Source organism: Halichoeres trimaculatus, unplaced genomic scaffold, assembly GCF_033239565.1.
Source record: "Halichoeres trimaculatus isolate MK-OKI-2021-1 unplaced genomic scaffold, fHalTri1.1 fHalTri1_scaffold_9, whole genome shotgun sequence".
NCBI classification, from domain to species: Eukaryota; Metazoa; Chordata; class Actinopteri; order Labriformes; family Labridae; genus Halichoeres; species Halichoeres trimaculatus.
In genome coordinates, this window is record NW_027437188.1 from 19,646,823 (window position 1) to 19,673,501 (window position 26,679).

General features: G+C 41.7%; 3 protein-coding genes across 4 annotated transcripts in view; 1 reads left to right on the top strand and 2 right to left on the bottom strand.

The window, feature by feature from the left end:
- Positions 1 to 12,459, top strand: part of inppl1a (inositol polyphosphate phosphatase-like 1a) — a 28,630-nt gene extending 16,171 nt beyond the window's left edge. Inside the window, exons 6-28 of one of the 2 annotated variants that reach the window (XM_074679104.1) lie at positions 119 to 209; positions 1,021 to 1,110; positions 1,864 to 1,962; positions 3,226 to 3,376; positions 3,869 to 3,975; positions 4,456 to 4,558; positions 4,675 to 4,871; positions 5,002 to 5,119; positions 5,546 to 5,642; positions 5,755 to 5,893; positions 5,988 to 6,087; positions 6,196 to 6,284; positions 6,395 to 6,476; positions 6,565 to 6,654; positions 6,940 to 7,053; positions 7,390 to 7,566; positions 7,661 to 7,816; positions 8,439 to 8,523; positions 9,047 to 9,133; positions 9,319 to 9,469; positions 9,917 to 10,084; positions 10,257 to 10,390; positions 10,564 to 12,459. In XM_074679104.1, coding sequence (XP_074535205.1) covers positions 119 to 209; positions 1,021 to 1,110; positions 1,864 to 1,962; positions 3,226 to 3,376; positions 3,869 to 3,975; positions 4,456 to 4,558; positions 4,675 to 4,871; positions 5,002 to 5,119; positions 5,546 to 5,642; positions 5,755 to 5,893; positions 5,988 to 6,087; positions 6,196 to 6,284; positions 6,395 to 6,476; positions 6,565 to 6,654; positions 6,940 to 7,053; positions 7,390 to 7,566; positions 7,661 to 7,816; positions 8,439 to 8,523; positions 9,047 to 9,133; positions 9,319 to 9,469; positions 9,917 to 10,084; positions 10,257 to 10,390; positions 10,564 to 10,669 — 2,731 coding nt within the window. In that variant the 3' untranslated portion in view covers positions 10,670 to 12,459. Of the gene's footprint in view, positions 1 to 118; positions 210 to 1,020; positions 1,111 to 1,863; positions 1,963 to 3,225; positions 3,377 to 3,868; positions 3,976 to 4,455; positions 4,559 to 4,674; positions 4,872 to 5,001; positions 5,120 to 5,545; positions 5,643 to 5,754; positions 5,894 to 5,987; positions 6,088 to 6,195; positions 6,285 to 6,394; positions 6,477 to 6,564; positions 6,655 to 6,939; positions 7,054 to 7,389; positions 7,567 to 7,660; positions 7,817 to 8,438; positions 8,524 to 9,046; positions 9,134 to 9,318; positions 10,085 to 10,256; positions 10,391 to 10,563 lie in introns of both variants that reach the window. The other variant, XM_074679103.1, reaches the window with a different exon arrangement.
- A 332-nt stretch (positions 12,460 to 12,791) lies between these two features.
- On the bottom strand, positions 12,792 to 17,008 carry phox2a (paired like homeobox 2A). The gene is made up of 3 exons (XM_074679871.1): positions 16,323 to 17,008; positions 14,915 to 15,102; positions 12,792 to 14,722 (listed from the first exon to the last, which is right to left on the bottom strand). The coding sequence occupies exons 1-3, from the start codon at positions 16,543 to 16,545 to the stop codon at positions 14,228 to 14,230; spliced, it is 906 nt and encodes a 301-aa protein (XP_074535972.1). The 5' UTR covers positions 16,546 to 17,008; the 3' UTR covers positions 12,792 to 14,227.
- Positions 17,009 to 25,688: 8,680 nt separating this feature from the next.
- The window catches only part of clpb (ClpB family mitochondrial disaggregase), a 37,457-nt gene continuing 36,466 nt past the window's right edge, over positions 25,689 to 26,679 (bottom strand). Inside the window, exon 16 of the mRNA XM_074679013.1 lies at positions 25,689 to 26,561. Within this exon, the coding sequence (XP_074535114.1) occupies positions 26,364 to 26,561 (198 nt within the window). The 3' untranslated portion in view covers positions 25,689 to 26,363. The remainder of the gene's footprint in view (positions 26,562 to 26,679) is intronic.

Below are 26,679 nucleotides of genomic sequence, written 5' to 3' on the forward strand. Positions count from 1 at the left end.
TAAATTTAACTGAGCTACAAATGAGGTAAATACTGTTTATAGACTCGTGGTGAAGTGCAGACATGAACAGATGCTGAGGAAAGCTGAAAGCTGCTGCCCTCTCTTTGTTGGCCTTTAGGGAGGTTGATAAGGTTTTGTCTGGTCTGGAGATCCTGTCTAAAGTCTTCGATCAACAAAGTGCTTTCATGGTCTCCAAGATGATCCAGCAGGTATGTACTCTTGCCTTTTTATTTCGATGTGTATACATGTGCACATGTAATTAAAATGCAAACAAGTGGAGGTAGTTCTCTGTTTTGTTGTGCTCCTTTTCATGTGTAAAAAGTGGACAGGGCCAGTATTTAATCCTTTTTATGCCCACCTACTGTAAGATACATCATGTACATGAGAATAATATAATAATGGATAATATATAAATTCACATGTCCCCATCAGTCAGATTGCCAAATGTAAATATAAGCCATCTTTACTCAACCCATTGTCTGCCGAAGTTTTCAAACTTCACCTCATTTCTGGTATTGCTGAAACTCAGTGATGTATGTCTCAGTCGGGTGTTAATAATCTCACAGATGAAGAAATCTATGACATAATGTCCTTAAGTAACATGTCAGCACTTCTGAAGCTCCTGGTTACAAAATAGCCAATCAGAATCAGTGGAGGGAGACTTGGCTTCAATGCATTGAACTTAAACTTGCTTTAACACAAACCTTGACATTCTCACAGCAGTGGTGTCAGGTAGTTGCCTCCAACACACTCACTCACTCACTCAGTCTTGAGTGGGTGTCATGAGGAAATGCTTCGTTTTTTCCACAGGGACTTTTAAGGACAGCTGAGCTCAAATTAGACACACTTTGTTACAAACACAGTTCTTTGTGTGATGACTCACAGCGAAACTTAACTTGTGTGAGAAGCTATCTTGGTTATAATGTTCCCCTGATAACTTTTTGTTATCACAGAAGTTCATGTCATGCTCTCTTTGTCAAAAGCTTGCATTATGATAACCTCTCTTTTGTCCTCCATCAGTCGGTGAATCAGGGTGGAGATCAGGAGTTGGAGAATCTTGTGACCAAGCTCGCGATCCTCAAAGACCTGCTGTCCTCTATAGAGAAAAAGGTGCGCAGCAGTTAATGTATCCACACACACACACACACACGCACACACCTCTTGTAGGCACTCACAAAGGGATGACACAGAATCAAAAGAAGACTAATGTGCAGTTTTCAGCTCCAGTGTTGGTGTTTAAAAGGCAGCAATTTCCCTTTTCCTGGATGTGACCTAACAGGAGCAGAGAGGATGGAGCCGGTGACATCACATGAGTCAGGACATGAGGAATGATTACACTGAGGCCATTTCCTTCCCCAGGAGCGAGATACCCTCCTCATAAATTCACCCGCATAGAAATAGTGTAAACTCGATACAAGCAAAAAGTTATTTTGTTGGGTTCATTGTTCTCACTGTTTTTTAATAGCGTTAGCCTTTTTTTCTAGTTAAAAATTATAAATCAGTAAAATAGTTTTTTAGAGTGATGTCAACAAAATGACTGGAATGACTGCTCTGTCTTAACGTGTCATAAAATTACCCAATTTACTTCTGCTTAAGTGTCTTGCTTAAGTTGTGTGTCAGAAAAAGGAAGGTGCCCTCTTTACTGTTTGACCCCCCCACCCCTCCGCCTGGAGTCATTATCCTGGGCCACACGTGCAACAAGCAGGACTCCTTGACAGATGATCCATCATATAGAGAGGGTTATCTAAACTAACCAACCCTAAGCAGCAGCAGCTGTCTGTAACACTGTCTGTGTGAGTGAGTCTATTTATATGTGTCTGTTGTCTCTGCCATCTCTCACCTTCGCTCTCCTTTACTCTCCAGGCTCTGAAAGCTCTACAGGACATGAGTTTGTCTTCTCCCTGTTCACCACCTCCTCTCTCCATGCGTCACAGCAAAGCCATCCCAGTTCAGGCTTTTGAGGTATGCATGACATCTTCACACACAAACACACACATGATGCCTTTGGATAATGGCCAGTTCACAGGAAACAGGGATGATGTCAACGGCTCTTGGCTTTTGGCCTCTTAGTGTAGAAATGAAAACTGACAGAACTTTTGCTATCTTTCAAAGCGTAACATTTCATGTATACCTAATTATGTTTAATTTAAACCTGTTCTGAAGGATACTCTTTCTATCTCCTTGCTCTGTTTTTTTATTGAGAGCTTTAATATAGACATAAACCAGTTAGCTGTTCTCACAAATGTTTCATCATTTTTTATTTTTGTGTAATACTTAATGAAACACTAACTTTTTTCATAACAGAAAATGCAGGAAACATTACTTTGGATGACTAAAAAAATAAGCAATACAGTCACAATGCATTACCACTCCATATTTTAGAAATACTCTAATATCATCAGTGTCACATTATGTAACAGATCATCATGTCTGAGCAAGAAGGGCTTGAAGTTTGACAACAGACACTGAAACACTGAAGGGGCAGGTGGTGATTACACATCTACTTTGACACAATGTCAATGTGAAACCTGAAGAACACTTATATGTGTAGCATCACTGTCTCTCTGATTATAATATGTAATCATCCCTTGAGGTCAAATAATCTCACATGATGAGCATGAAAGTATGGATGTGTTAATTTGACAGATGACTAACAGAACAACTTATATGCAAAGGGAGATTTTCTTTAATAATGTATGAACGTGAACAGTAGAAATACAAAAAAACAGCAACCAATTCCAGGGAACAAGTAGAGAAGTTGCTGGTCAGAAACGAAAGAAGAAATTGACTACTTATGACACGAGCTGTCAGCAGAGTCTGGGTGATGAGGTGGTTCAGCAGCTTCCTGTTGCACAGGAACAGAAATGATGATGAGATAGAGGAATAAGTCTCAGATGTGGCACCTAATTCACCTGATGACGCCAGTAAACATCTTTTCTGACTTTGAGTCACACTCAGTGATACCACAATTGGGGTCTGTCTTCCTGTTTACAGTTTTTCTTTGACAGATTGCCATCAGGTGTAGAAAAGCTTACACTGATCAAAATAATGATGGTAATTTTTCTATTTGATAAGCAATGTTGTGTCACAAATTCTAGTTTAAATTTAAAAACAGAGCGGAATGGTGCAGGGCTAAAAGTAGAGCTAATACTTTGTCTTTAGAGCCCTCTGGTGGTGAAAAGAGTTATAGACTTGGAGTGCATTAATCCCTCTGGTTTCCTCCAGGTGAAACTGGATGTTTACCTGGCAGAGCTGACAAAAATCGGAAAGAGTCAGAAATACACTCTGTCTGTGGATGTGGAGGGAGGACGACTGGTGGTGATGAAGAAGGTGAAGGACAGCCAGGAGGACTGGACAACGTTCACACATGACAAAAGTGAGAATCACAAAATACACTTGATATAAAAAATGCCTGTAATGTCTGAACCCTGAGATGAATAATAAGTGATAACGAAAATGATTATAACATTTTACTGTTTATTAAAAGTGAATCCCTTTATTGTGACAGTTTGAACATAAATCCTGCTTTATCTTGTTGATTTGTATTCTTCAGTCATGCGTCATGACCAGTTACCAGTAAACATATATCAGACTGAAAGGCTTTAACATCACTGTCTTGATCGTATTTGAGTGTGCCTTACTTGAAATAAGAACTTACAACTTGTAATCAGATTTTATGGTTGCTTGAAAACCTTTTAAAAGATGTTGTTTCTGTACCGTGTCATTATCCTCACTCAACTTCTAACTGCTTTTAACCTGAGCAATCCACTCCTTGACCTTGCATTCCCTCCCTGCCTCTCTTTCTGTCTTTCTCCCTCCTTATCTCTGACCCTCTGTCTCCTGTCTTTGTCTATTTTGTCTGTCTCAGTCCGTCAACTGATCAAGTCTCAGCGGGTGCAGAATAAACTGGGCATTGTTTTTGAAAAGGAGAAGGACAAGAGCCAGAGGAAAGACTTCATCTTTGCTAGTGCCAAGGTCTGCACGCCCTCCCTCACACAGGCTCACATTCACACACTGTCCTTAACATTCATCTGGAGGTTTGAGAAGCATAGGGTTTTATAGTAACTTCATTGTTCTGATGTAAAACTCTCATCTGGAGCCGTTACAGAGGTAAACACATTCATTTCCACCAAGAAGAGGAAGTAGTCTCCCTTTTCCATATGATATGTTTATTCATTTTTAAAGCAAAGACCAAGACTTTGGCAAAGATCCATACACAAATATCCTCTTTGGGTGCAGCTTCCAAAAAACTCCTCATGTCATGTGACTCTCTACTTTAGGTTTCTATCCTTTTAAATTTAATGTCAGATGAAGAAAATATGATTAAAAGACCAATAAGAGTTGTCTTAGCAGAGTGTTATAAAACACCAAAACACACTTGCTGTAACAAGTTGCTCTTAAGTGGCAGCTTCCACTCCCTCATGTGTTCAAGAGAGTGTTTTTTTTGTGTTTCAGAAGCGAGAGGCATTTTGCCAACTCCTGCAACTGATGAAGAATAAACATTCCAACCAGGATGAGCCAGATATGATCTCTATCTTCATTGGCACCTGGAACATGGGTTAGACATTCAGATTTACATTTTATTGTTTAGATAAACTTTATAAATAGCAACATATACTGACTTTTAATAGTTTTCTATGTAATAAGAAGTAACAAATGCCCGTTTTTTTACAGGCTCAGTGCCTCCCCCTAAATCTGTGGCCTCCTGGGTGTTGTGCCGCGGCCTTGGAAAGACCCTAGACGAGATGACGGTCACTATCCCTCATGACCTTTATGTGTTTGGAAGCCAAGAAAACTCAGTCTGTGATCGGGAGTGGGTGGAGTGTCTACGTGCCATTTTGAAAGAACAGACAGAGCTAGATTATAAGCCGGTGAGAAGAGCGTGCACGATGCACAATGGTGAAACACAACTGTGTGCTTGAGATGATGAGAGACAGAGATGTGATTGTGTTAAGTGATGACAGAAGGATTCTCATGATGTGTTTTCTTCATTGGTCTTAGATCGCAGTGCAAACTCTGTGGAACATAAAGATAGCTGTGCTGGTAAAACCTGAACATGAGAACCGGATCAGCCATGTGGGGATGTCCAGTGTCAAAACAGGCATCGCCAACACACTGGGTATCAACAGTATTCTGTTGTTTTTTTCACCGTCACTATGATGTATACTCTGTAAATAAAATATCTGCTACATGAGCCAATACACTTCATGTACTAATTTGAAAACCTGTTAGTTTTACACACATCCTGTCATGTAGGGAGATAACACTAGTGTGCAGAATTTAGCTGACATTAATTAGATACGAAAATAAGGCAGAAGAATATTTTAAGATCTCAAAGTTACTTCACCATCCTGCTTACAGAATCTTGTCAAGCATGTCTGCTTGAACATGTTATCCCTAGTCATATCACGTATTTCTTTATACTTAACAGTTTATTAAAACCCCTGGATATAACTTTAATTCAAAGACACAAGAAAGAGAAATTAACAGCAATGTGTTTCGTTGACTCTGATTCTTTATATAAGTGTTTTTCTTGGTTTTCCAGGAAACAAAGGAGCAGTCGGTGTGTCCTTCATGTTCAACGGGACATCCTTTGGTTTTGTAAATTGTCACTTAACATCAGGGAATGAGAAGATTGCACGGTACTCACCACAGTCCTACACATACAATACTATGGCTGAGAAATGAAACACAACACTCATCACTTTCTAACCCCTGATGTTCTGTTTTTCATGTGACCCCTGCTTCCTACAGGAGGAATCAGAATTACCTGGACATCTTACGTCTGCTGTCACTTGGAGATAAACAGCTGAGCTCCTTTGACATCTCACTGCGCTTCACTAATCTCTTCTGGTTGGGAGACCTCAACTACAGGCTAGATATGGACATTCAGGTGAAGTTTATTGCACACACTCTGAGACCTGTATAGAGAGATGAAGTGCTACAGTAACTTTACTTTAAAGTTGGTCTTATTTGTCTGTGTGCAGGAAATTTTGAACTACATCAACAGGAAGGAGTTTGATCCCCTGCTGAAGGTGGACCAGCTCAACCTGGAGCGGGAGAAAAACAAAGTCTTTTTACGCTTTGGTTGGTAGAGGATGATGAGTTACTGTTAAAAAATAATTTACAATAGCTGTACTTTATGTATTGTTTTTACACACTGTCTTCCAATAATGTGTATCCATGTGTTTTCAGCTGAGGAGGAGATCTCATTCCCACCTACCTACCGTTATGAGCGTGGCTCAAGGGACACGTATGTCTGGCAGAAGCAGAAGGCCACAGGGGTACGCTTTTAAACACCATGACAGATCTACACCTGGCTGTCAACTCACACTTCCACTATTCATGAAGTGGTCTAAAAACATTGTATCTTCCACTTTTCTGTCTGTCCCAGATGAGGACCAATGTTCCGTCCTGGTGCGACAGGATCCTGTGGAAATCATATCCAGAAACGCACATTGTCTGCAACTCTTATGGTAAGACATTCATCCACCTTTTCATCACTCAGCCTTTGGTATGATCTATCAAAAAGAAAATAAATGTTTGTTGTTTTGTTTTTGTCAGGCTGTACAGACGACATTGTGACCAGTGATCATTCCCCTGTGTTCGCTACCTTTGAGGTTGGAGTAACCTCCCAGTTTGTTTCCAAGAAAGGTATGAGAGGATTAATTTCACTCCTTTTGAAAATACAAATGTTCTCTGTTTTCTTTGAGCCATAAAGAATGTTTTTCAGACAGCAGTCTGTAACTCATGCTCAGCCCTCATTCATATTTGTTCTTGTTTTGATGTATTCATGGTCTGTGGTGAGTTTCTTGCTCAGTTTTGTGTTATTGTTTAAGTGTCACATTTACAAGTCATTTATTATTCCGCACAGCCTACTCAGAGTTTTCACCCTTTCCTGTCCCCCTCGTCGCCCAAACCACTCTTGTTTCTGTGCAGGTCTGCCCAAATCATCAGAGCAGGCCTACATTGAGTTTGAAAGCATTGAAGCCATCGTGAAGACAGCGAGCAGAACCAAGTTCTTCATCGAGTTTTACTCCACTTGTTTGGAAGGTGAGAAAAATGATTCACCAGAATCCATCACAAGCTTCACAGCAGCACAGACAGAGTGGGTGGAATGGATGTAGTGGATATAATAAAAAAAAACATCTTATTCTTCTTTTTGTATCTTTCCCCAACCCACCCGTCCCTGTCCTCAGGCAGTCAGTATACCTTTAAGCCAGAATCCATGTTTTACCTGCGCTGCATGCCCACCTTCTTATCACCGCGTTCCTTTGAATGAAATGCATTAGAAACATCTCCCTCCTCTTTCTCCCTCCTGCCTTGTTCCCTTTGTCCTCTCCCATCCACCCTGCCCTGCATCTCTGTTTCTCTCTTGTCTTGTTGTAGAGTTCAAGAAGAGTTACGAGAATGACAGTCAGAGCAGCGACAACGTCAACTTCCTGCGTGTGGGCTGGTCCAATAAGCAGCTAACGACTCTAAAACCTCTTCTCTCTGAGATTGAATACCTTCAGGACCAACATCTGCTGCTAACTGTGAAATCACTGGATGGATACGAGTCCTTTGGTACAAAGAGAGAGTTGGTGTGATGTGTCAATGCTTGTCTTGTTCTTATTCATTTTGCCTGAGTAACAACTATCTATGTATGTTTTTCTGTTAGGAGAGTGTGTGTTGGCTCTAAAGTCTATGATTGGCAGCACAGCACAGCAGTTCCACACCTACCTCTCCCATCGTGGGGAGGAAACTGGAAATATCAGAGGGTCCATGAGGGTCAGGGTCCCCTCTGAAAGGATGGGAACCAGGGAGAGACTCTATGGTAATATAACTGTAGATTTGACTGTTAAGATTTTACTGCACTTACCGCATAAAGAGGGAACTTGAGAGGGCACCAGACGCCGTTTCATAGTGATGAACTGATCAAGGTTTTATAGACATGGTGATTTGATGTAGGTCATTACTGAAAGAACATTAATTCCTTTTTCCATGTTTATTTTTGGACTTTTATTGCCTTCATCTAGAGACAGTGGATAGAGTAGGGAACTGGAAAAACAAACAGGAAATGACAGGGAGCAAATAGCTGCAGATTAGGATCAACCCCAGGCTGTTCCCTCTGTGTTATAGTCTGTATGCATGAAGTACTGCCCAAATGAAATCAAAATACAAGGAATAAGCTGGTAAGTAGTTTATATTGATTAGCTTATTTAAAAAAAATGATTTTATATCTGGGTTTTGATTTACTAAAAGCTTGAAGCCAGAATCTAGAGAATTTTCTTACAATATAATTTTCATGTATGTGGAAAATAGTAATGTTGTTGAGCTGCTGTGGTTCAAGTTTTTGTTGTTGATAATTTGTTTATTATGGTTTCCCCATGCTGTGATTTTTTCTGAAATATTGTTTTTTTTTGGTGTTTTTTAACAATTGTGTTTGTTGTATTCAGAGTGGATCAGTGTGGACAAGGATGACACAGGTGGACCTAAAGGGAAATCCACTTTGGTATCCAGAGTGGGACATGAATATGTCAAGTCAGTACACTCTCTTCTTTTTCTATTCTTTGTCAACTTTGTCGCCAAATTCAAAAAACTGAGCTTTCATCTGCCATGCATTAATATCCCCATACAGTGGACTGGATATTTTTATATTCTGTAGTTAAACCAAAAAAAAATAAGGTGTCAGATAGTATGTTCAACAGGAATCCTGGTCATCTGGGTTAAAAAAATGTTTTAGATTAGTTAAAGAATTTTTTTAAATATATACTTTGCTAAAAAAAGAAAAAGAAAGCAAACATCTACTTCAACATCAGATAGTTTTTAGATTTCAAAGGAAACTATTAAACATAGAGTCTTTTAGAAGGATTTTAAATTCTCTTTTTAGAGTACACTGACAACATGCAAGCTTCCTAACTGGTCTTAATAGAAAGCCACTGAGGTCTAAGATGGTCTTGGCTTAATTCTAGTTTATAGATCTTCTCAGTTTTTCCCGGATTGAAAGATACCCAGAACTTTGCACCACAGAGATTTATGCTGTTGTAATATCTGATCAATACAGGCCGTCTGTGGTTCGAAAACAGCTTGGAGAGCTCGGGAAGGTCAGCGAGGAGGGAGAAAGATGCAGCAAGGAGGAAACAGCTGCGAGGTACAGGCCTCCTTAGGAAGTTAATGCACACTGAATTCAAATAATCAAATCAAGGAAACCATTAACAAAACTCTCAACAGTTTAATTCTGAATATATAAAGTTATATGTTTTGGCACAATAGGTAAAATATCTTCTCATTTGAGTACAGACTTTACCAATCTGTTTGTGTTTGTTTATCATAAAGGCCTAAACAAGATGCAGCTGATGGAGATTCATCCATCTGTAAGAACAGCTACAACAATCCTGCCTACTACATCCTGGAGGGCGTCCCAAACCAATCAGCAGCAGCTCTTTCACCTGAGCTTCTCCCATCTCCTACCTCTGCCAACCCTCAGGTAGCCAAACCCCCTCCCCCTTCTGTTATCGCTCGAACCAAGCCCCCCTTTGGGGCAGTAGGACCCTCCCACCCACGCAGGCCCATGACAGGGCATGCCGTGCGCTCTATAAGCGAGGAAGGCTCCTCAGAGGACGATGGAGGTGCCTGTGTAGCAGGAGCACAAGGGGGAGGTGTTGGAACAGCCATTGGGACAACTCTGAACCGCCCCCCTCCTGACTTCCCTCCCCCTCCTTTACCCAAGGGAGCACTGGAGATGGTTTCAGAGGCCCCCTTTACCAAACCTCGGCCCCTTTACCCAGACCTAGCTGAGGTCAGGATCCCAGCAGCCAGTCCTGCTGCCCCTCTGGCCCTTGGAGAGGGTTTCAGGCGAGGAGGTGGAGGTGTTGGTGGGGCTGGTGGAGCTGGCGGAGGAGCATTGGATGACCAGTCTTGTTCTGTGCTTCAGATGGCAAAGACACTGAGTGAGAGTGAATTTTCCGGACAGCCTCCACGTGCACCATCTGCACCGCCCCCTCTTAGAGGGCAGCCATTGGGTTTAGGTTTGGAAGCCTGCCGCACCTTCCCGCCCAGAAACCCCATCACAGAGAGTATCGCAGAGGACATGCCTGAGGAGGTGAGTGGTTCAGTCAAGTTCATTCTTATTCATTTTTATTGGTGCCGATATGTTATCAAATGGAATATTCTAGCAGTAACAGAAGACTTTCATGGTCTGTTTTGGGTAGTTGATGCTGGGATTTTCCCCTAGCATGTGTTAGTGTATCATGGGCTTTATTTCCTTTCTGCAGGCACTTTGGGGCAGCAGCAGCTCATCTTTGTCTATAGGAGACTCTTCTGTAGGTGAATGGCTGCAGAGACTGGGACTGGAGAGGTATGAGCAGGGTCTTCTACACAACGGATGGGATGACCTGGAGTTTCTCAGGTACGGAAGCTCAGACATTTCTCAGTTATGCAACCAATCCTGTCATCTACTGGATTGTTACATGTTTATCCACAGTAACATAGAAGGGATTTGTCTGTGCACGTTTTCATTTTTATGCATCTTTTTTATTTGGAGAATTATTTCATGTGTGTGTGTTTGTGTTGTGTTTCCAGTGACATCACAGAAGAGGACTTGGAGGAGGCAGGGGTGCATGACCCCGCCCACAAACGAATCCTGCTGGAGAGCCTCAGACAGCAGCAACAGCAGCAACAAAAATAAACTCTTTCAAACTGGTCTTTGACTGGTCAAAACTGGTCCTGTTACCACACCTGGTGACGAGGGCAAACCTCAGCTAAGCAGAGCTGGACCGTGCCATTTGATGCCAGACTGTGCCTTCTAAAGACAATTTGCACTCTATTTTTACTTTAAAAGAAACACTCGTTGAACCACCATCCTTTTTTCACGTGTACTGTATGTGTGTTGTCATTGTCGGATAGGCTGCCTTATTTAATGATAATCATTTCAGTCCATCAAGCATCACTACATAACCTTCAGCGGTAAACCTAGTGACAAGATGCAGAGAGATAGTGTTATTCTTTCTAAGATACAAATTGTTTAGAGCAGCTGACACCTTAATGTGGTGTTGTGCGTGTGCTGTATCATCAGTCTGACCTGCAGCTAGTACCTTAACTTTTAAAGCCTGTTTTTCTTCTTGTCCTGGGAAATCAAAACTGAGAAGTGACACTGTCCAAGACACCTAAGAGGGATACTTGTGAACAGCCAGAGGTGGGGATAGGTTTCAGCCAACCACAACCCTGAACAGTATGAGCAGTAGAAAATGAAGATTGAATAATGCAACTTTCATTTCTCAGTTTTGTACTTTTATGACGGTCTCCCATGTTTAGGTAATGCCATATTCTTTGTCAAAGTCTCTGCATGTTCAGTTTGTTCATTTGTTTTCAGAGATAAAGGGAATTCAGAGCAAATCAACCAAACTAATCCATCTAATATTTGGATACTTCACATTTTTTCAACATCTTTCTGTAAGGACATCAAATTTCATGCAACAGGAGAAGACAAGTCTCATTTTGAACTTTAAGGACCCAGTTTTGATGGGTCACATTACTTTACTATTTTGTTGTAAAAGTCGTGTAAATGGAGCCATGTTCAGGGAACACAGCCAAGCTAGTAGCTAATGCTTCTTCTGCCGAAGATTTGCCAAGCCTGTTGTCATGATACTGGAGAAACCAAATCATTTCATCATCAAAACATCCCTGTGTTTCCTTCAGTCTGTTTTATACCTCTTTGTTAAATATCTGGAGGATTGACAGATGGAGGAGATGCCACCTCTCACTGTAGATTAAATCCAGAGACGTCAGGACACAGATGATGTAAGGACTGTTGTCCTTCACTAGTTTAACCAGCAGGAGGTGCTGCTACTCCACCAGTGTATACAATAGACACTAACTGGAAGCACAATCATAATGTTCTAATGCAGTTAAAAAATAAGAGTAACCTTACCTATAAGTGATCAGGATGCCTTCATTTTATACTAATCCTGCCTCTTTTTCTGCCTTTCTGCCTGATTAGCCAGTCCAAAGTGGAACTCTAGATAAGTGTGCCATTAAATCTTTAGGACTAAGTGATTATTTATTGTAACACTTTCACTCATGTCTGAAAGTTCCCCATATTTTCTACTAATTGATTTGCCTGTTATGTTATATTTTGTGTAATGCATCTCGTCTTTAGTCTACCAAACGACCTTCATGTGGAGGTGGTGTCACGTCTAGAATCTTTTAAGTCTTTTTTGGCCCTTTCAGTGTTCTCAGTGTGTGTGTGTGTGCGTGCATGTGTGTGTGTGTGTGGGTGGGTGAGAGAGAGAGAGATAGACAGAGAGAAAGTGGAAGTTAACATACCGTGCATGAGTGAAAAAGAGACTTCTTGTTGGCTCTAATGCACTCCTTTATTTCTTGTCACACTTTGTAATCTCCTTTGGTCATGTTAAATTCATGTATGTTGTTCAAACGTGTCCTTTTTTCAATTAAATTTAACACCTTTCCTTTTTCTTAATGATGTTTTTTTGCCCTATAACCTGCAGGGAAAGCTGAGGGGATCAGTTAGGATCTGTGAAAACCTGCTTCAGCACAGGACAGTGAAAGCATGAGGTAACGTTTTGATAAGCGAACGTCTGTAAAATCGTTTGAAAACCTCTGAGGTTTTATGTTCGCTCACACACTCATCACTGTAAGTACACACAAGAAACCAGATCATAAAGCACGTCAGGTAGTGCTTCCATAATGTAGATTTATTAGATATTCAGAGTAGTGCTATATCCTTTCATTCACTAGAGCATCTGTCGATTCTTAGTTTTGAGTCAGGCGCTCTGCAATGAAATCAACCTGTAAAGCAACATGAGAAAATGAACAAAAATCTACCTAATATTTATATTACTAATTACGGAATTTACAGTCACAAAATTTCAAGGAGCAGTCCAGGTATCTCTGTGACATTAAAGAATATTAATAAATACATATTTTTCCCTTTTTGAGATATCTGGATTAAACCCTCACAGAAAAATCAGCTTGGAAATCAGTCTTTTTGCAGAGATTTGCCACATAATAAAATGGGGATCACACACAAGCAACTCTGCAGGAATACTTTCCGAGTCCCTCTCAACGTATCCAAAGTGAGACCGCTTTGAATTGTACCGAAAGATTGCCTGATATTTCTCACCTTGTGGCAACGGTGATCAAAGAGTCAGAGTTGGTGAGGAGTTGTACATCTGCTTGAGATCATAGCACAAGACCGAAAGCAACAAATTCATCTGCTCTCCTCATTCCGGCCGGAGATTCATCAGAAAAATCTCGCAAACATGAGATACCAGAAGTACCAGGGTGTCGACAGCACAAGTCAGTGGTGGTTGGATTTGTCTCTTTCCTTTGCTGTATTTTAACAAAGTGCTCACTGTTCAGTAGAGAGAGGCATGATGGGACAGAGGGAGTGAAAGGATGGGAATGGTAAAGCCTGGGGTTGGAAGGGAGCCACGCTGAGGACAGGAGTGAGACACTTCATACAGTAGAGGAGGAGGAGGAGGAGTGGGTGAACTGGGATGTGTCTGGTCTGGACCCCGCTGCTCTAATTGGATTTCTGGGTGCTCTGCTATGCTCAGCAAAGAGATTTAAGGGGACCCTGTTCCCTCCTGGTGAGACTCTGTGACAGGGGGTATTGAGGAAGTAATGTCTGTGGGTAAAAGTTTGCTTTTTGGACGGAGACTGAAGCGTAATGTTTAGATTTCTGCTTCAACTTGACTGTTGTGCAGAAAGGATGGAGTTTGTTGCAATGCAGAGTGTGGGAATGTGAGTTAAATAAAGAGGAGTGAAAAGAGAAGCGTACGTGTGTTGTGTAGCTAATTAATTTATCAGTCTAGCAGTTCTGATTTGGCAAACATCCGTCAACACCTCAGGGTTAAAAGATCTGAACCTGAAGAGCTTTACATTTCAGATGGAGCTCACAGCGCTGCTCTATTTAACTTTCTCTAAGGAAAAGTGATTTTATGTCAAACTGTGAAAGCAAATGAGATTTTCTGGTGCAGGAGAGAAGTTTTAAGACTTGCAGGAAGGTGACCGGCCAAGTCCAGGGAGAATTTGATGAGTGATGATGGTTGGACATTTTAGTGAATTTGAATCATTTTGGCAGGATGCATTTTTCACAGGGCCTCATCCCATCATCAGACCAGAACTGTTGAATTCAGCCATATAAAAGGCAAGTCCAGACTGTCTCAACTGTGTCCTGTAGTACCACATAATGTTTGCGTCTCACTTTCTCTTCCTCTGTGCTTCAGAACAGGTTTGTCTTGATAGCAGGGTTGGGTTTTCTGTGAAATGAGGACAGGACTCCAGCAAAAGGCCCAGTCATACTGTCCGCCGGCTGCCAGGCCTTCAGGATCTCCTGAGTCTGGACGGCGGGTTGGGCCACAGCTGGGTTGGATGGCCCCAGGCTGGACCAGCTGGGTGGCTTCAGACCCTGAAGAACTGGGGAGCTGGAGGTGTTGGCGTAGCCGGTGTTGACAGGTGCAGGGCTGGGGCTCAGGCTGGCAGGGCTGCCCAGGTTACCGTTGGCCGAGCCTGGCAGTGAGGCCGTGCTGTCAGGTGTGGGGCTGCAGGTGGATTCTTTTGACTCGTCGTCATCTGATGAAGATCTTGGCTCTCCACTCTTCTTCCCTCCAGAGGAACTGCTGCTAGAATTTCCATTGGGGCCTCCAGAGCTGTTGGCTTTGGCATTTGCTGCACGCTCCTGCTTACGAAACTTAGCACGTCTGTTCTGAAACCACACCTATAACACACACAGGTACAGTAAATTAGTGACAGAAAAGACACTCCTTTTCAAATACAGCACAATTCAAGTAACAGAAGTCTCACTTCATTAACATAAGAGCTTTCTGTGGCCGAGTATGATTTCAGTTTGTTTATTTTTATCTGGAACCAGGTTCACTAAGTCACAGGAATAAAGGTGTGCTCCCCTCACCTGTACCCGGGCCTCGGTCAGGTCAATCTTCAAAGCTAGCTCTTCTCGGGTGTAGATGTCAGGGTAGTGTGTCTCAGCAAAGACTCGCTCCAGCTCCTTCAGCTGGGAGCTGGTGAAGGTGGTCCTGATGCGGCGCTGCTTCCTCTTCTCATTCAGGCCAGAGGGATCGGAGAAAAATTTATAAGGAACTGCAAAAGAGAAATTAAAACAGTTGTTAAATTAGAATTTAATAAAGATTGATGCACTAGAAACCAGAGGACACAAGGTTTATGAAATTTCACCCACTTCCATGTCTGATAATAAGCACGTTTTAGCTGTCATTTGTACAGAAATAACTGAGAACGGTTTAAATCAATTTATGAAACCATCTCCTTTTGTTATCAGTCAGAAAAAGATGGAATAGATAAGATCAAACTAAACCTCACATTGTCACAAAATATCTGCAGCAGACAATTTCCCCAGTCAAAAGAATATGTTCAAGAATTTTGCTTCATTCCTGTTCCTGACAGAATCCAGTTTAGAGTTTTGAACTGGAATCTGTTCATATTAGGAGTGACTGTCAGAAAAAAACAAATAGACAGCTTTTAAAATCTGTTTTGACTAAATGTAATAAAAAGAAAAAAGTGTTTGAAACAGTAAATTAGTCAGATCATGTCGAGTGCAATTTATGAAAAGAAACGTATATCGATGGTAGCTAAACAGAAAAATAACCACACACCGCAACCGTGTTCAGACATATGGCTGCAGGTGTGTGCGTGTGTTATTTGTTGATTTGTTTAGGCCGATAAGTGCGACCTATCAACCTTCAGATAAAAGGGAATAATAATTATTGTTGTTGGTTTAATTATTAAAATTATCGATGTTAGTGTTTAATAGTGTTATTATCATTTTTTTATTTTAAGTTGACGATGCAATTACCCAAAACCTTTGAAAACTGTAATTTTTTAAAATGTTGCGAATGTATTCTTGTAGCTTATTTGTTAACATCTACAAGGGTCTGGACAGTTTTTTTTAACTCTACAATTATCTTGGAAATTTGGAATTTAATTTAATTTAATTCATTGATTTATCATGCAAAACACTCGTTGATTATTTAAGTTTTCATAACCGAAATAATCAATTGAGTATAAGGAATCTGAAAGAAAACAACTCCACGAAAAAAAACCTTTGGCCTTCATTATGAAGAAATTCTAATTATCGCTGTAAAAAAAATCAACATTTGAATCAAACTTATTTTTCTTTTCTTTCTTTTTTTCTTTTCTATTTTGACGTACAGCTCACGACAGAAAAAAAGTAAAAGTATTGAGCGTTATTAAGATTTATTTTTCTCATTAATCAGCTTACCATGACACCATTAATTGGATTCACTCAGTCATTGGCTTGTTGTGATAAATGGAGTTCTGTGTACCTGAGGAGTAAGGTGTTGGCTGGTGCTCTCGCAGGGCTCCCAGGGTGCAGCTGGCCGTGCTGAGCGGGGTACAGCCCGGATTAGAGAAGGGTCCGCTCCGGATGGGGTTGTACTGGAAGGAGCTGGCCTGGCTGCACGAGCTGAAGTCCGCGTAGGCCGATGCTTCCATGGCCGCCATGCAGGAGTCATAGGAGTTCAGGTAGGAGTAATCCATCTTATACATGGAGCAAAGCCGGTATAAACACCGGACTGCGAGGGAAACGAAGGAGAGGACTCTATTTCTGAGAGGCTCTGGTGAGAGTCTTCAGCTTCTTCTGCTTTTCAAGACAGATGTTGTCAAAACTGGTCAGAGTTGGTCTTTCTCTTCAGTATCTCCGAGGACTGTTGGTCGTCTTACCAAAAATCCCCTGTTTCTCGGTATTTAGGCCACTGTCGCGTCTCCGTGGTAAATATTCCAGATGTTTACACTTCTCTGTCTACAGTCTCACTTTTTTCACTTTCCTCTGTTTGTCCTGTGAGCTGGTTTCTCTCTCTTTGTGTGACTCCGTGTCCTCACTTTTCCTCCTCTTGACTGCACTTCGCACTGCTCTCGCGCTCCGTTTGACAGCGCGCTGCGGCTCGCGCGGTGTTTATAATAAACTTGGCAGAGCGCGAGACAATAGCGAGGCGGTGGTCTAGTTTCCATGACAATACCACCAGCGAGTAAGCGTGGACACGGACGGCCCCCCCTACCCACCTGCCCCCTCCCACTGCACTCTGTACCGCCCACGCGCTCCAGAGCAGCAAGAGCTCGCAGGTGTCAACAGAGTAAAACCACAAGTCAGAAGTGTTTCTCAGTTTTATTCAGTGAAAGAAGATTCGGGAGAGCTGAATCTCATCTTTTAGGCCACTATAGACCAGTGCTGACTGTCGGTTAGCATTTTATCAATGTAAATAAGTTTAGAACCGTATTTTTTTTTTTTTTTTTTTTTAGGATTTTCCACCCAATGGGCTACACTGTCCAGGTTAATATGCTTTCTGCAAGTAGGCCCTTTGTATGCTCATTTTCTCCTTTTGAAGGACACGAAACTCCCCCTTACGTCACTTTGATGATGAGATGAACCACTTGTGATAAAAATTGAATGAACTGGCTATTTTGTTTTTATAAACATTTGCCTTTTAAATAAGGCCAATTTCTTTAAACCGAAATATCGTTGAATTAAGACACGAAACTGGGCCTGAATTGGTGTTTGGTGATTTTAGGACATACAGCCTATGGAGTTTTAGGTGAAATATCAAGGGCAAAGAGCTGAAAGTATTTGGATAACTTGAATGTAACGATAACTTTAGAGGATTTCCACTTGCTTGCTGAGCCAGCAGTTGTCCATCACGTCTTTCACTGATTTACGGAATGTGCTGTAATTTTTTGATACTATAGCTTTGTGATAAGTTTAAGCTTTAATTGTGAAATTTATCTTTAAACATGTGGATCATGGAATTAATGAGCAGGTGAGATATGTAGTGAAAATAATAGGCTCATCCTCTTTATACAGTCAATATAGTTTCAGTACCCCACAAACAGCTTGTGGAAGCCAGTGCTGCTCAGCCACAGAAGTCTTTATGTGGTGGGAAACGTCCAGATGTGACGGTGATTGCTGAGATTAAAAGCTTTGATTTGATTCCGATCACTTTTACGGAGATGTCACCAGAGTGAGCGTCAGTTTGATGTATAGGACGAGAGAACTGGCTGCGGAGACAACTGAGCCACCACGAAAGGCTAACCATAAACGCATTGACGCTCCATAAATTGGTTTAAGTTTATTGTTCGGTGTCATACAATGTGATAAGTCATATCCCACTCGGCCCCCATCACACACACACACACACACACACACACACACACACACACACACACACACACACACACACACACACACACACACACACACACACACACACACACACACACACACACAGAGAGAGAGAGCAGAAACCGACAGGAAACCTCTGTTCACTTTCCAAATCTGTTGCTTTAGAAAAAAAAAACACATCTCGTTGGATTTCAGGCGCTGTTCTTCAAATTAGATGGCGTTTTATTCTGTAAAAATGACACAAAATGGTCTTGCCACAAACCAGAAATTACGTCGTGCGTGCACGTGATAAATTAATTAAGTTCAGAATGTGCGCGCGCGCAACAGGGCTCAAGTGTGCCTTTTATCTGTCTGACCAGAGGCAGCATGGAGATGCTCCTTAATGTCATTAAGCCACCAAACACAGGCGCATGCGTGCTTTAACTGCTGTGTATTAACTTAAACTAGAAATAAGCATTAATAATAAGATTTATTTAAAGCGTTTATTGTGTGGTTGGTGAGAGATGCTGAACGGTCGGGCTGGGAGGCGGCGCGCGGAGCTTCTGTTGATACAGTTCGTCTCGTGCTGCTGGTGGCTCGCAGTGAGCATCCCTCATATCTTCTACCGAGACACTGAGACATGTAGCCTTCCATCCTGGAGGTGAAAAACATATCAGAGTTGAATAAAAAGTCAGTTTTCTTGACAAGCTGTAGTCTTCATTTGGCATTATAAAGGCATGTCAAGTTGTTGTACAGCCTTATTAGTTTGCTGTTATATGAAGCGTTTATACAAATACGAAATGTTATCTCAACAGTTCTCTCACACCCCCAATATACCCCAAATATGATGTTTCAGCCTATTGATAGTTATGTAAAAGTATTGATATTTTGAACTCGGAATCACAGGTTTTATAAATGTAATGAAAAAACAAACATCTCACTAAGTAAGATTTTGCATTAGATATCAGCAAATATTAAGACATTGAAAAAAGCAACAGTGCTGTTTAAATAACATTACACATTGATTATGACAAATTATTTTAAAGAAGAACCCAGCAAAACTTGAAGACATCACGTAGATCTTAGTTCTCTGAGTAAACTCAGTTTCAGCGATGCCACATAATAAATGTGCATTCCTGTGATTTTTTTTTCAGGCTGCCACGAAACAGAGAGCTCCCAGGCCTTCCGTCTGTTGTGCGTCCTAGTCCCGTCTGCTGGGTTCAGAGGTGAGTTTACCGAGAAACTTAAACTGTTTCAAAGTTAAACTCTGCAGCCTGTTCCTGCCTCCAAAAAAGAGCATCTAGGAGCGACCCTAGTCCTCCCGCTTTAAAGCATTTAAACTTTAATCCCTTCAAAGAGGGGAGCGGTCTCTTCCAGGCCACTAATCCGCCCTTTAGTGCTCCTGCGCAGGGGGAGACTTCTCCTCTGCATGCGGAGGCTTTAACTTTGGACTTTTACATTCATGGACGGAAACAGTAACGGGGATCTTTGGCATTCATGACGTCTGAGTCAACAGAGGGTGGCACAATGGTCCCCCAGAGGCTCCTGAGGGCCCCTGAGAGAGGAACCCTGACTATAGGGATTATAGGCCCATGGAGGACTGGGTTATAGAAAAATCTTTACTTGCGGTGCTAGCGCTTTGCTATGGGTTATGATTCAGTGTCCATTCAGTGGGTTTATCTATTCAATAATAATGTTGTGCAACTGATAGTGATTAATAAACATTTACAATTAGTACTAAAAAATATGAACCCTCTAAATAGATTTTGCCAGGATAGATTTTTGCTATGATTTAGAGATATCAATGAAAAAAAAAAACCATATATATATATATATATATATATATATATATATATATATATATATATATATATATATATATATATATATATATATATATATATATATATATATATATATATATATATATATATATATATATATATATATATATATATATATACTTGTTTAATTTAACATTCTGCGGATGGATATTTTTCCCCTCTCTGCAGAAGCAGAATTAATGATACTGCCCAGAGAGAACATAATTTCATGTCTTCCTCCGCCTTTTACAAACACGAAAGGCCACCATCTGTAATTAGATTCCCAACGTTTGTTCCCCCTCTGCTCCCATCTTTCCATGCTACTGTAATTGTTTTTGAAAGTCTTGCAGCTAAAAGACTCTGACTGCAGATATGCAGATCTGCATGCAGATTTATCTTAACGAACAACTAGTGTGTGTGGGTGTCAGGGTGTTGGGGAGAGTGATCTCTATGATGGATGGTCTTGATAGAGAAATGAAGAGGTGTATTGATAAAGACAAGGGATAAGGGATGAGTAAAGAATGAGACACTGGCTGAAAGAAAAGCCTCGCGGGAGGGCCAGTCCGGTATCTGTTTCGGGACAAGCGGTGGTGGTCTGAAAACTGAGTGTAGCTGTCAGTCAGAGAGAAAACCTGCAGGTTCATCCATCACGAGAGCTCAGAGCGCACATTGCTCCTGTTTTCTGCTGCGGACTGGGGCTGCCATCGATCCCCAGGGCTGAAAAGTAACCCCCTCTTAGTCAAGCACGTATGTGTGCGTAAATGCAAAGAATGGAGTAGTACTGGGCTATTATTTTGTATTGTATTAAGAATTAGCAGACGTCAGTGATAGATGTCTGATCACGTAAAGACCTAATCAAATTTATTTTGAGCTCAGCTGCTGGCTGCTGCAATACAATGCCCAAGCCTCGGCCCTCAGTTAAATCTATAGTGAGGGACTGTATGCTGTTCTCAGTGACAAATCACGTAATGTAATAGTCAACATTTTATGAACATGTTATATATATATATATATATATTTTTTTTTTTTTTTACAAAATAACGTCGTTGAAATTATCAAATTCGAATTGTGGTTAATGAAAAAAAAGTGTTTGTTTGGACTGAAATCGTTTTACCAGTAATTTATAACAGCGTCCAATTGTTCGAACATTTTAGTTATCTGCCCTGCGCAGTAGTTTGTAAATTTGTTTTGACATTTTTCAGTTACGAATGAAAATTATTAGACTTGTAGCTGTCAGAAATGGATAAAAGTCGGAGGGCGAAACGGTGGCCGTTTTTTGGGAAAAAAGGCTTCTTGCGCATGGTTTCATCTTGTTGCAGCTTTGAGTGGCACATTCTGCTTGTGCGTAAAACAGTGGCTCCCATTTTTGCGCGCGTATCGGTACCATCATAGTCATAATTCCAGTTAAAATAGCCTTGTGTATTTTGTAATCGAAATATTATTTCTAGATAAAATGGTGACGGTATAAATCTCCTGTAATCCGTAAAAACTTTTCTTCAACTCATCCACTCATAGCCAGCAGGCCCGTGTCTTCCTCACAGCCCTATCCCTGCAGTGTCACTAAAATGTGTCATGTCATCGCGCTCCTTCAGACCCTCTCTGGTGGATTTGATCGCTTACAATAAAATCAGGAGTCAGACTTGCCGTTAACATCAGCTCGCGTCTCTCCAGCAGCAGAGGCACGCGGTGCTTTTGATTTGCGCAGTGATGGATGAGAGACTGAGCAGGAGGGAAGGAGGCGGCGATGGGCCCTGAGTTGTAGTCCCATCGGTGCGACAGTCGCCGCATTTCAATCCCCAATTACCCGAATGCAGTGTGACGCATTAGCTGGAGACGACGGCGCGCGTCTGACTGTGTTAGAGACGCGGAGCAACAGCAGCCAGCGGGCTGTACTTACATTTTTCGACTCTGATGGTGCATCATCAAAATCAGCTGGTAGTCTTAGTAAATCCAACCACGGTAACAAGAATATTACAGTTAAAAAAAATCATCTGAGTTTTGCTCACTGCCGTCTTTAACAAAGTGCATCACCCTAAAAAAGCCCCTCTCCCCATGCACTGAGACAAATTTCCCTGAGTAAAAATGTGGTGCTTTACAACGCCATACAACGCCATTAGCCCCATACACAGTCTTATCAAGAGCTGTGCAGAAAGCATGCACAAATGTTAGATATTTCTATCTGATCACTCTTTAATTTCCATAAAAGATGTGACAAATCAATCAGTGCCTCGCAATGAAAATGTTTGTCCATCGAGTGGCTGTAGCTCTGTCTCAAATGGGCCTGTTAATGATCTATCAGATGACACTCGTCCAGCCGTAAATCCACTGTAACATCAGTCAAACCAGCTTTGAGCAGCAGGAACATGACGCAGAGCAGCTGCGCTGATTCTCATGCTGCGCGCATCTCTCCACTGCGGCACCAGACCTGTATTATCCTAATGGATAACGGCATGTTACTTAAAAAAGAAGCTTTTTAGGATAAAAACCAGGTCCCGGGAGACCACAGTACACACACGCTCACACCCACACTCATGCACGCACGCGCACGTACGCCACAGCTGGAGCGGCGAGGGATGGTCGCGCGCAGGAGAGCTTCTCCAAACACGCTAATTAGATCTCGAGCTCTGGCCCCGCGCTCTGAAAGCAGCCCAGCGGCGGGGCGCGCGGAGCTGTGGAAAGTTAATTGAATTAAATTCCCCCTAAACTAATTAGGCTGCAATCTGCCACGCGAGCTGTCCCTGAGCAAGGTTCGAATTAGGCGGAATGGATTTGTTCCTTTTCTTTAAAAGAAAGGAGGACAGACTGGTGTGTTTTTGGTGGGCTTTTTTATGCCAATTCTCCCTGGGGAATGTCACGTGATTGACTTGCGGTAACGGCGCGGCATCCGGTGTTCGTACCCCACCAAACACACTCACATAGACATTCCCCCTTTCCGTCCCATCCGTATATCCACCGTGAGTTAACACCAAAGCTGGGAGTCTTATTTCTCACCAACATGTAGAACCATAAATGCGCAGACTGATGTCAGTGCGCTCCTCAGCTCTATGAATGAGCAGCATCTTTAAGTGAGCGCAGAGAGGAGCACTGAGGGAGGTAATGGAGGTGGTATCGATTGCTTTCCTGGGGGAGCAGAATGAGGGAAAGAGAGGAAGGGAGGGATGAGAGGAGTGCAGAGGGACACGGATGAAAATCCCCCGTTAAGAGCAGGGACAGATATGATAATGGGAGAGTCGCTAGTAGTCGTTCATCATTCAGCACCTCCACCTGGCTGCTGCTGCTGCACCTCTTTGAAGCTCTGCTGCACTGCAACAGAAAACCAAACACACCTGAACAGAAATTGTTCAGGGAACAGATTATATGAGCAGACCTAACTCAGGAGGCATGTTTTATTGTGCTGGTCTCAAATCTGGAGGAATGTTTGAAGGCTGTAAAGTTGTCACAGATTTGGCCAATTTTAAGTGACAATCAAGATAAGCAAAGTGCCTTTCTGCTTTTTATGATCTCTAGACGCCAGAATTTTCTGGACTGCAAGGTTTGCCTTATTGAACAAGACAGTCAAACCACTTATTTTGTTGATTTGCTCTGAAGCAGTTTGTAAATTCATACTGATACACATCAAGAAGTCTTGGTCACATGACCTCCTGTGTTTAAGATTTCTCCTCTAGAGGGTAAGGAGAACACCAGGACAAGATGAGGATAGAGGGAGAGCGATGGACAGGAGGACAGAAAGAAAAAGATGGAGAAGAGGGAAAAGATGAGCATGAGGTGGAGGGAGAGGAGAAAGGGAGATGGAGTTAGAGGGAGGTTAGGACGATGGAGGGCCAGGTTTCTGTTTCTCCATAATCTAATCAGAGAAATGGCAGCAGTCAGAAATAGCCTGACGGACAGACTAAGAGCCTCTTCTCTTTCTCCTCCTCCTCTTGTTCTCGTCTTCCTCCTCGGGGAGGGTAAATGGATACACACGTGCACATACACACACATATACACACACATATACAGTGGCTTGACTTCCTAAAACCATAAAGTGTAGATGTGTTTGAGGGTTAAAGGAGACGGGAAAAGCCTGAAGGTATCAAAGCAAAACCAGATCTACTGTTCAGAGATGCAGCCATCACATAAACTTTTACTGATTGCTGCTTTGAGGAGTCAAACACATACAGATCATATCTTAAGTATCTGACACATATTCCGAGAAAAACTACAGAAGACACAACAAAACTCAGAATCATGAGATGCTAAATGAGGAATAGAGAGTAGTTTTACAAAGAGTCGCACTCAGCAGAAGATTAACTACGGTTCTGCTGTGTGACACTGATAAAGTGAATGTCTGTAAAGGCCAATATCCTACATTGATTTCCATTATTAAAACTATACAGATCATAAAGGAGATGAGGAATAAATGAAAGAGGATTTTAAGGAGTTTCTCAAAGGTTTAAGGGCTTTGAGACCTCAGAGATGAGACTGAGGAAAGAACTCTGTGAAGAAAATTGGGACTGCAAGTAACATTTATTTTCATTATGGATTTATGTTTTCTTTTCACTTCATCATTTTGCTAATAAAAAGGAAAAAGTCTTAAAAACACTTCCTCTATGTTGCAAGAGCCCAAAATGACACCTAAGAAAAAAAACACTCATAACCTACTGTGATATAACACAAATAAAAAGCAGCAGATCTTTAGGTCTCAGGAGCAGGAACGCTTGTTTTTTGGCTGTTCTTCACAGCTGAGTTTTTAGTTGATTGGTTTATTCAATGTAAATCAGTCGGTTAACTTTTAGTTGTGGCTCTGCTTAAAACTACAGCAGTGTAGTGCGGTGAGTGTTGCAAAGGGACTGAAATAAAAACAGGAGCGTCACTGTACAGAGTCAAAACAGCTGTAGATGTGAATTAAACAGACTAGATTTGTGTTGTTGGGGGGTCCAGGAAGAACAGTCTCCTTAATGTGTCTTTTTCTGTTGCATGCTAATCCCTCTCCATAGGGGAATCATTCCTGCTGTGTGTGTGTGGTGTGTGTGTGTGTGAGCATTTTTGTAGCATTTTCTGCTCTGCATTCTTTCCCAGCGTCTCACACAAACCGTCCCATAGAGAATTCCCAGTAAATTCCTCTGTCATGTCGCTTCACAAGGTGGACAAGCATTATTGTCGTGGAATTCCCACCCAGGCACTGGTCTCTCTCCGTCCATCCCTCACTCACACATCCATTCGTCCATCCATCAGGAGTGTCAGCTGAACACAAACGGAACAAAAACAGAGGAATTCCCTCTTTTTTGTTGTGACCACTTTATTTACGTGGTGGAGGTTGTGTTACAAGAATGAAAAATGTGGCGTGATTACATTTGGTGCCTCCTCAACAAGCTCTTCAAACATTTATGAAATGACACTTTGAATATTATTTCTTTATGACCCTAAATTTCTCTATGTGTCAAACAGACTGCCCTGCAAAGCAGCAGAGCACACGCCGGGACAGATGAGATCCTTTCACATTAACATGCATCAACAGACACAATTCACATGGCAGTTATATTACCCATCATCCCACTGACATATCTGCTGCATGGTGTTTCATTCTTTACGGAAATGAAACCAAAAAGCAGGTTTGTTTACAAGCATCTATCAGTGAAGCTTTGCTGGTAAGAAAATATGTGTTTAAGTGAATACACAGACAGTGAACAGACTCTGAGGCAAACCGTCTTTGGTTGTTCATACTTCCTGAAGAGAGAGAATTTTAAGAGACAAGATTTTTTTTAAACATCTACCTTATTTTTTCATCTATTGCTCTCCACCCTCCTCCACCTCCTGTAACATATACCTTGTTCATTGCCTTTATCTTACATAAACATTTATATCTCTAATAAATATTAAATATTTTTTCTGCTTCCTGTCCTTTACAATAATAAAGAGAATAAATGTCACAGCTACGTGAATCTACAACAAACATGATGTGACAGTGTTTCTATCAGCTGATAGATGGCTTGGATACACTGATGAAAACATGCTTGATGTTGATGAAGCTGCACAGGCACAATGAAGCCTCTAACTTACATTTAACATCTCACATGATGTAACATGTTCATCCTCCTGATATCAGCATGACTCATCTAAAAGCCTGTGGTTGCGTTGATTTGGTTCCAGTTGTAACTTGACTAAAGTTTACAGCACCTTGTTTGTATGTAGTAACATGTTGAGCAGAGTTATTTCAGCATCATGTACTGAAACAGAGGCAGTGATGTGTGATCAGAGGTCCTTTTATTGGTAACAAGCGCCAAAAACTATCCATCCTCCTGACACTGTGATGATGATGATGATGATGAAGATATGAGTGTGATGTTTGTGAGGTGAGTGTCTATATGTTGATAAATACTGATATAATTTCTCTGTGTTTTTTTATATTTTCAGTGTTCAGGGCTGAGTGGTGGGCGGATGTCCAGCGTTCTTGATGAGCTGTCCTCTCCCAGTACCTCCAGGCGTAGACTGGGTGCTTTCTTCTCCTCTTGGTCCTCTGATTCGACGGACAGACGCAGGGTGCAGCCTTTAGGCAGCAGCTCCTGCTCGTAGGCTGCAGCTAACTGGTTGACAACTCGTCGCTCAACCTGAGGAACCAGTGGTGAGTTTAGTGGTGGTTAATATTTCAAAACTGTTCCATACAAATAGCTGAAACACTCATCAGCTTTAGGCCTGAACCACACGTATATGGATATTTTTTTGATC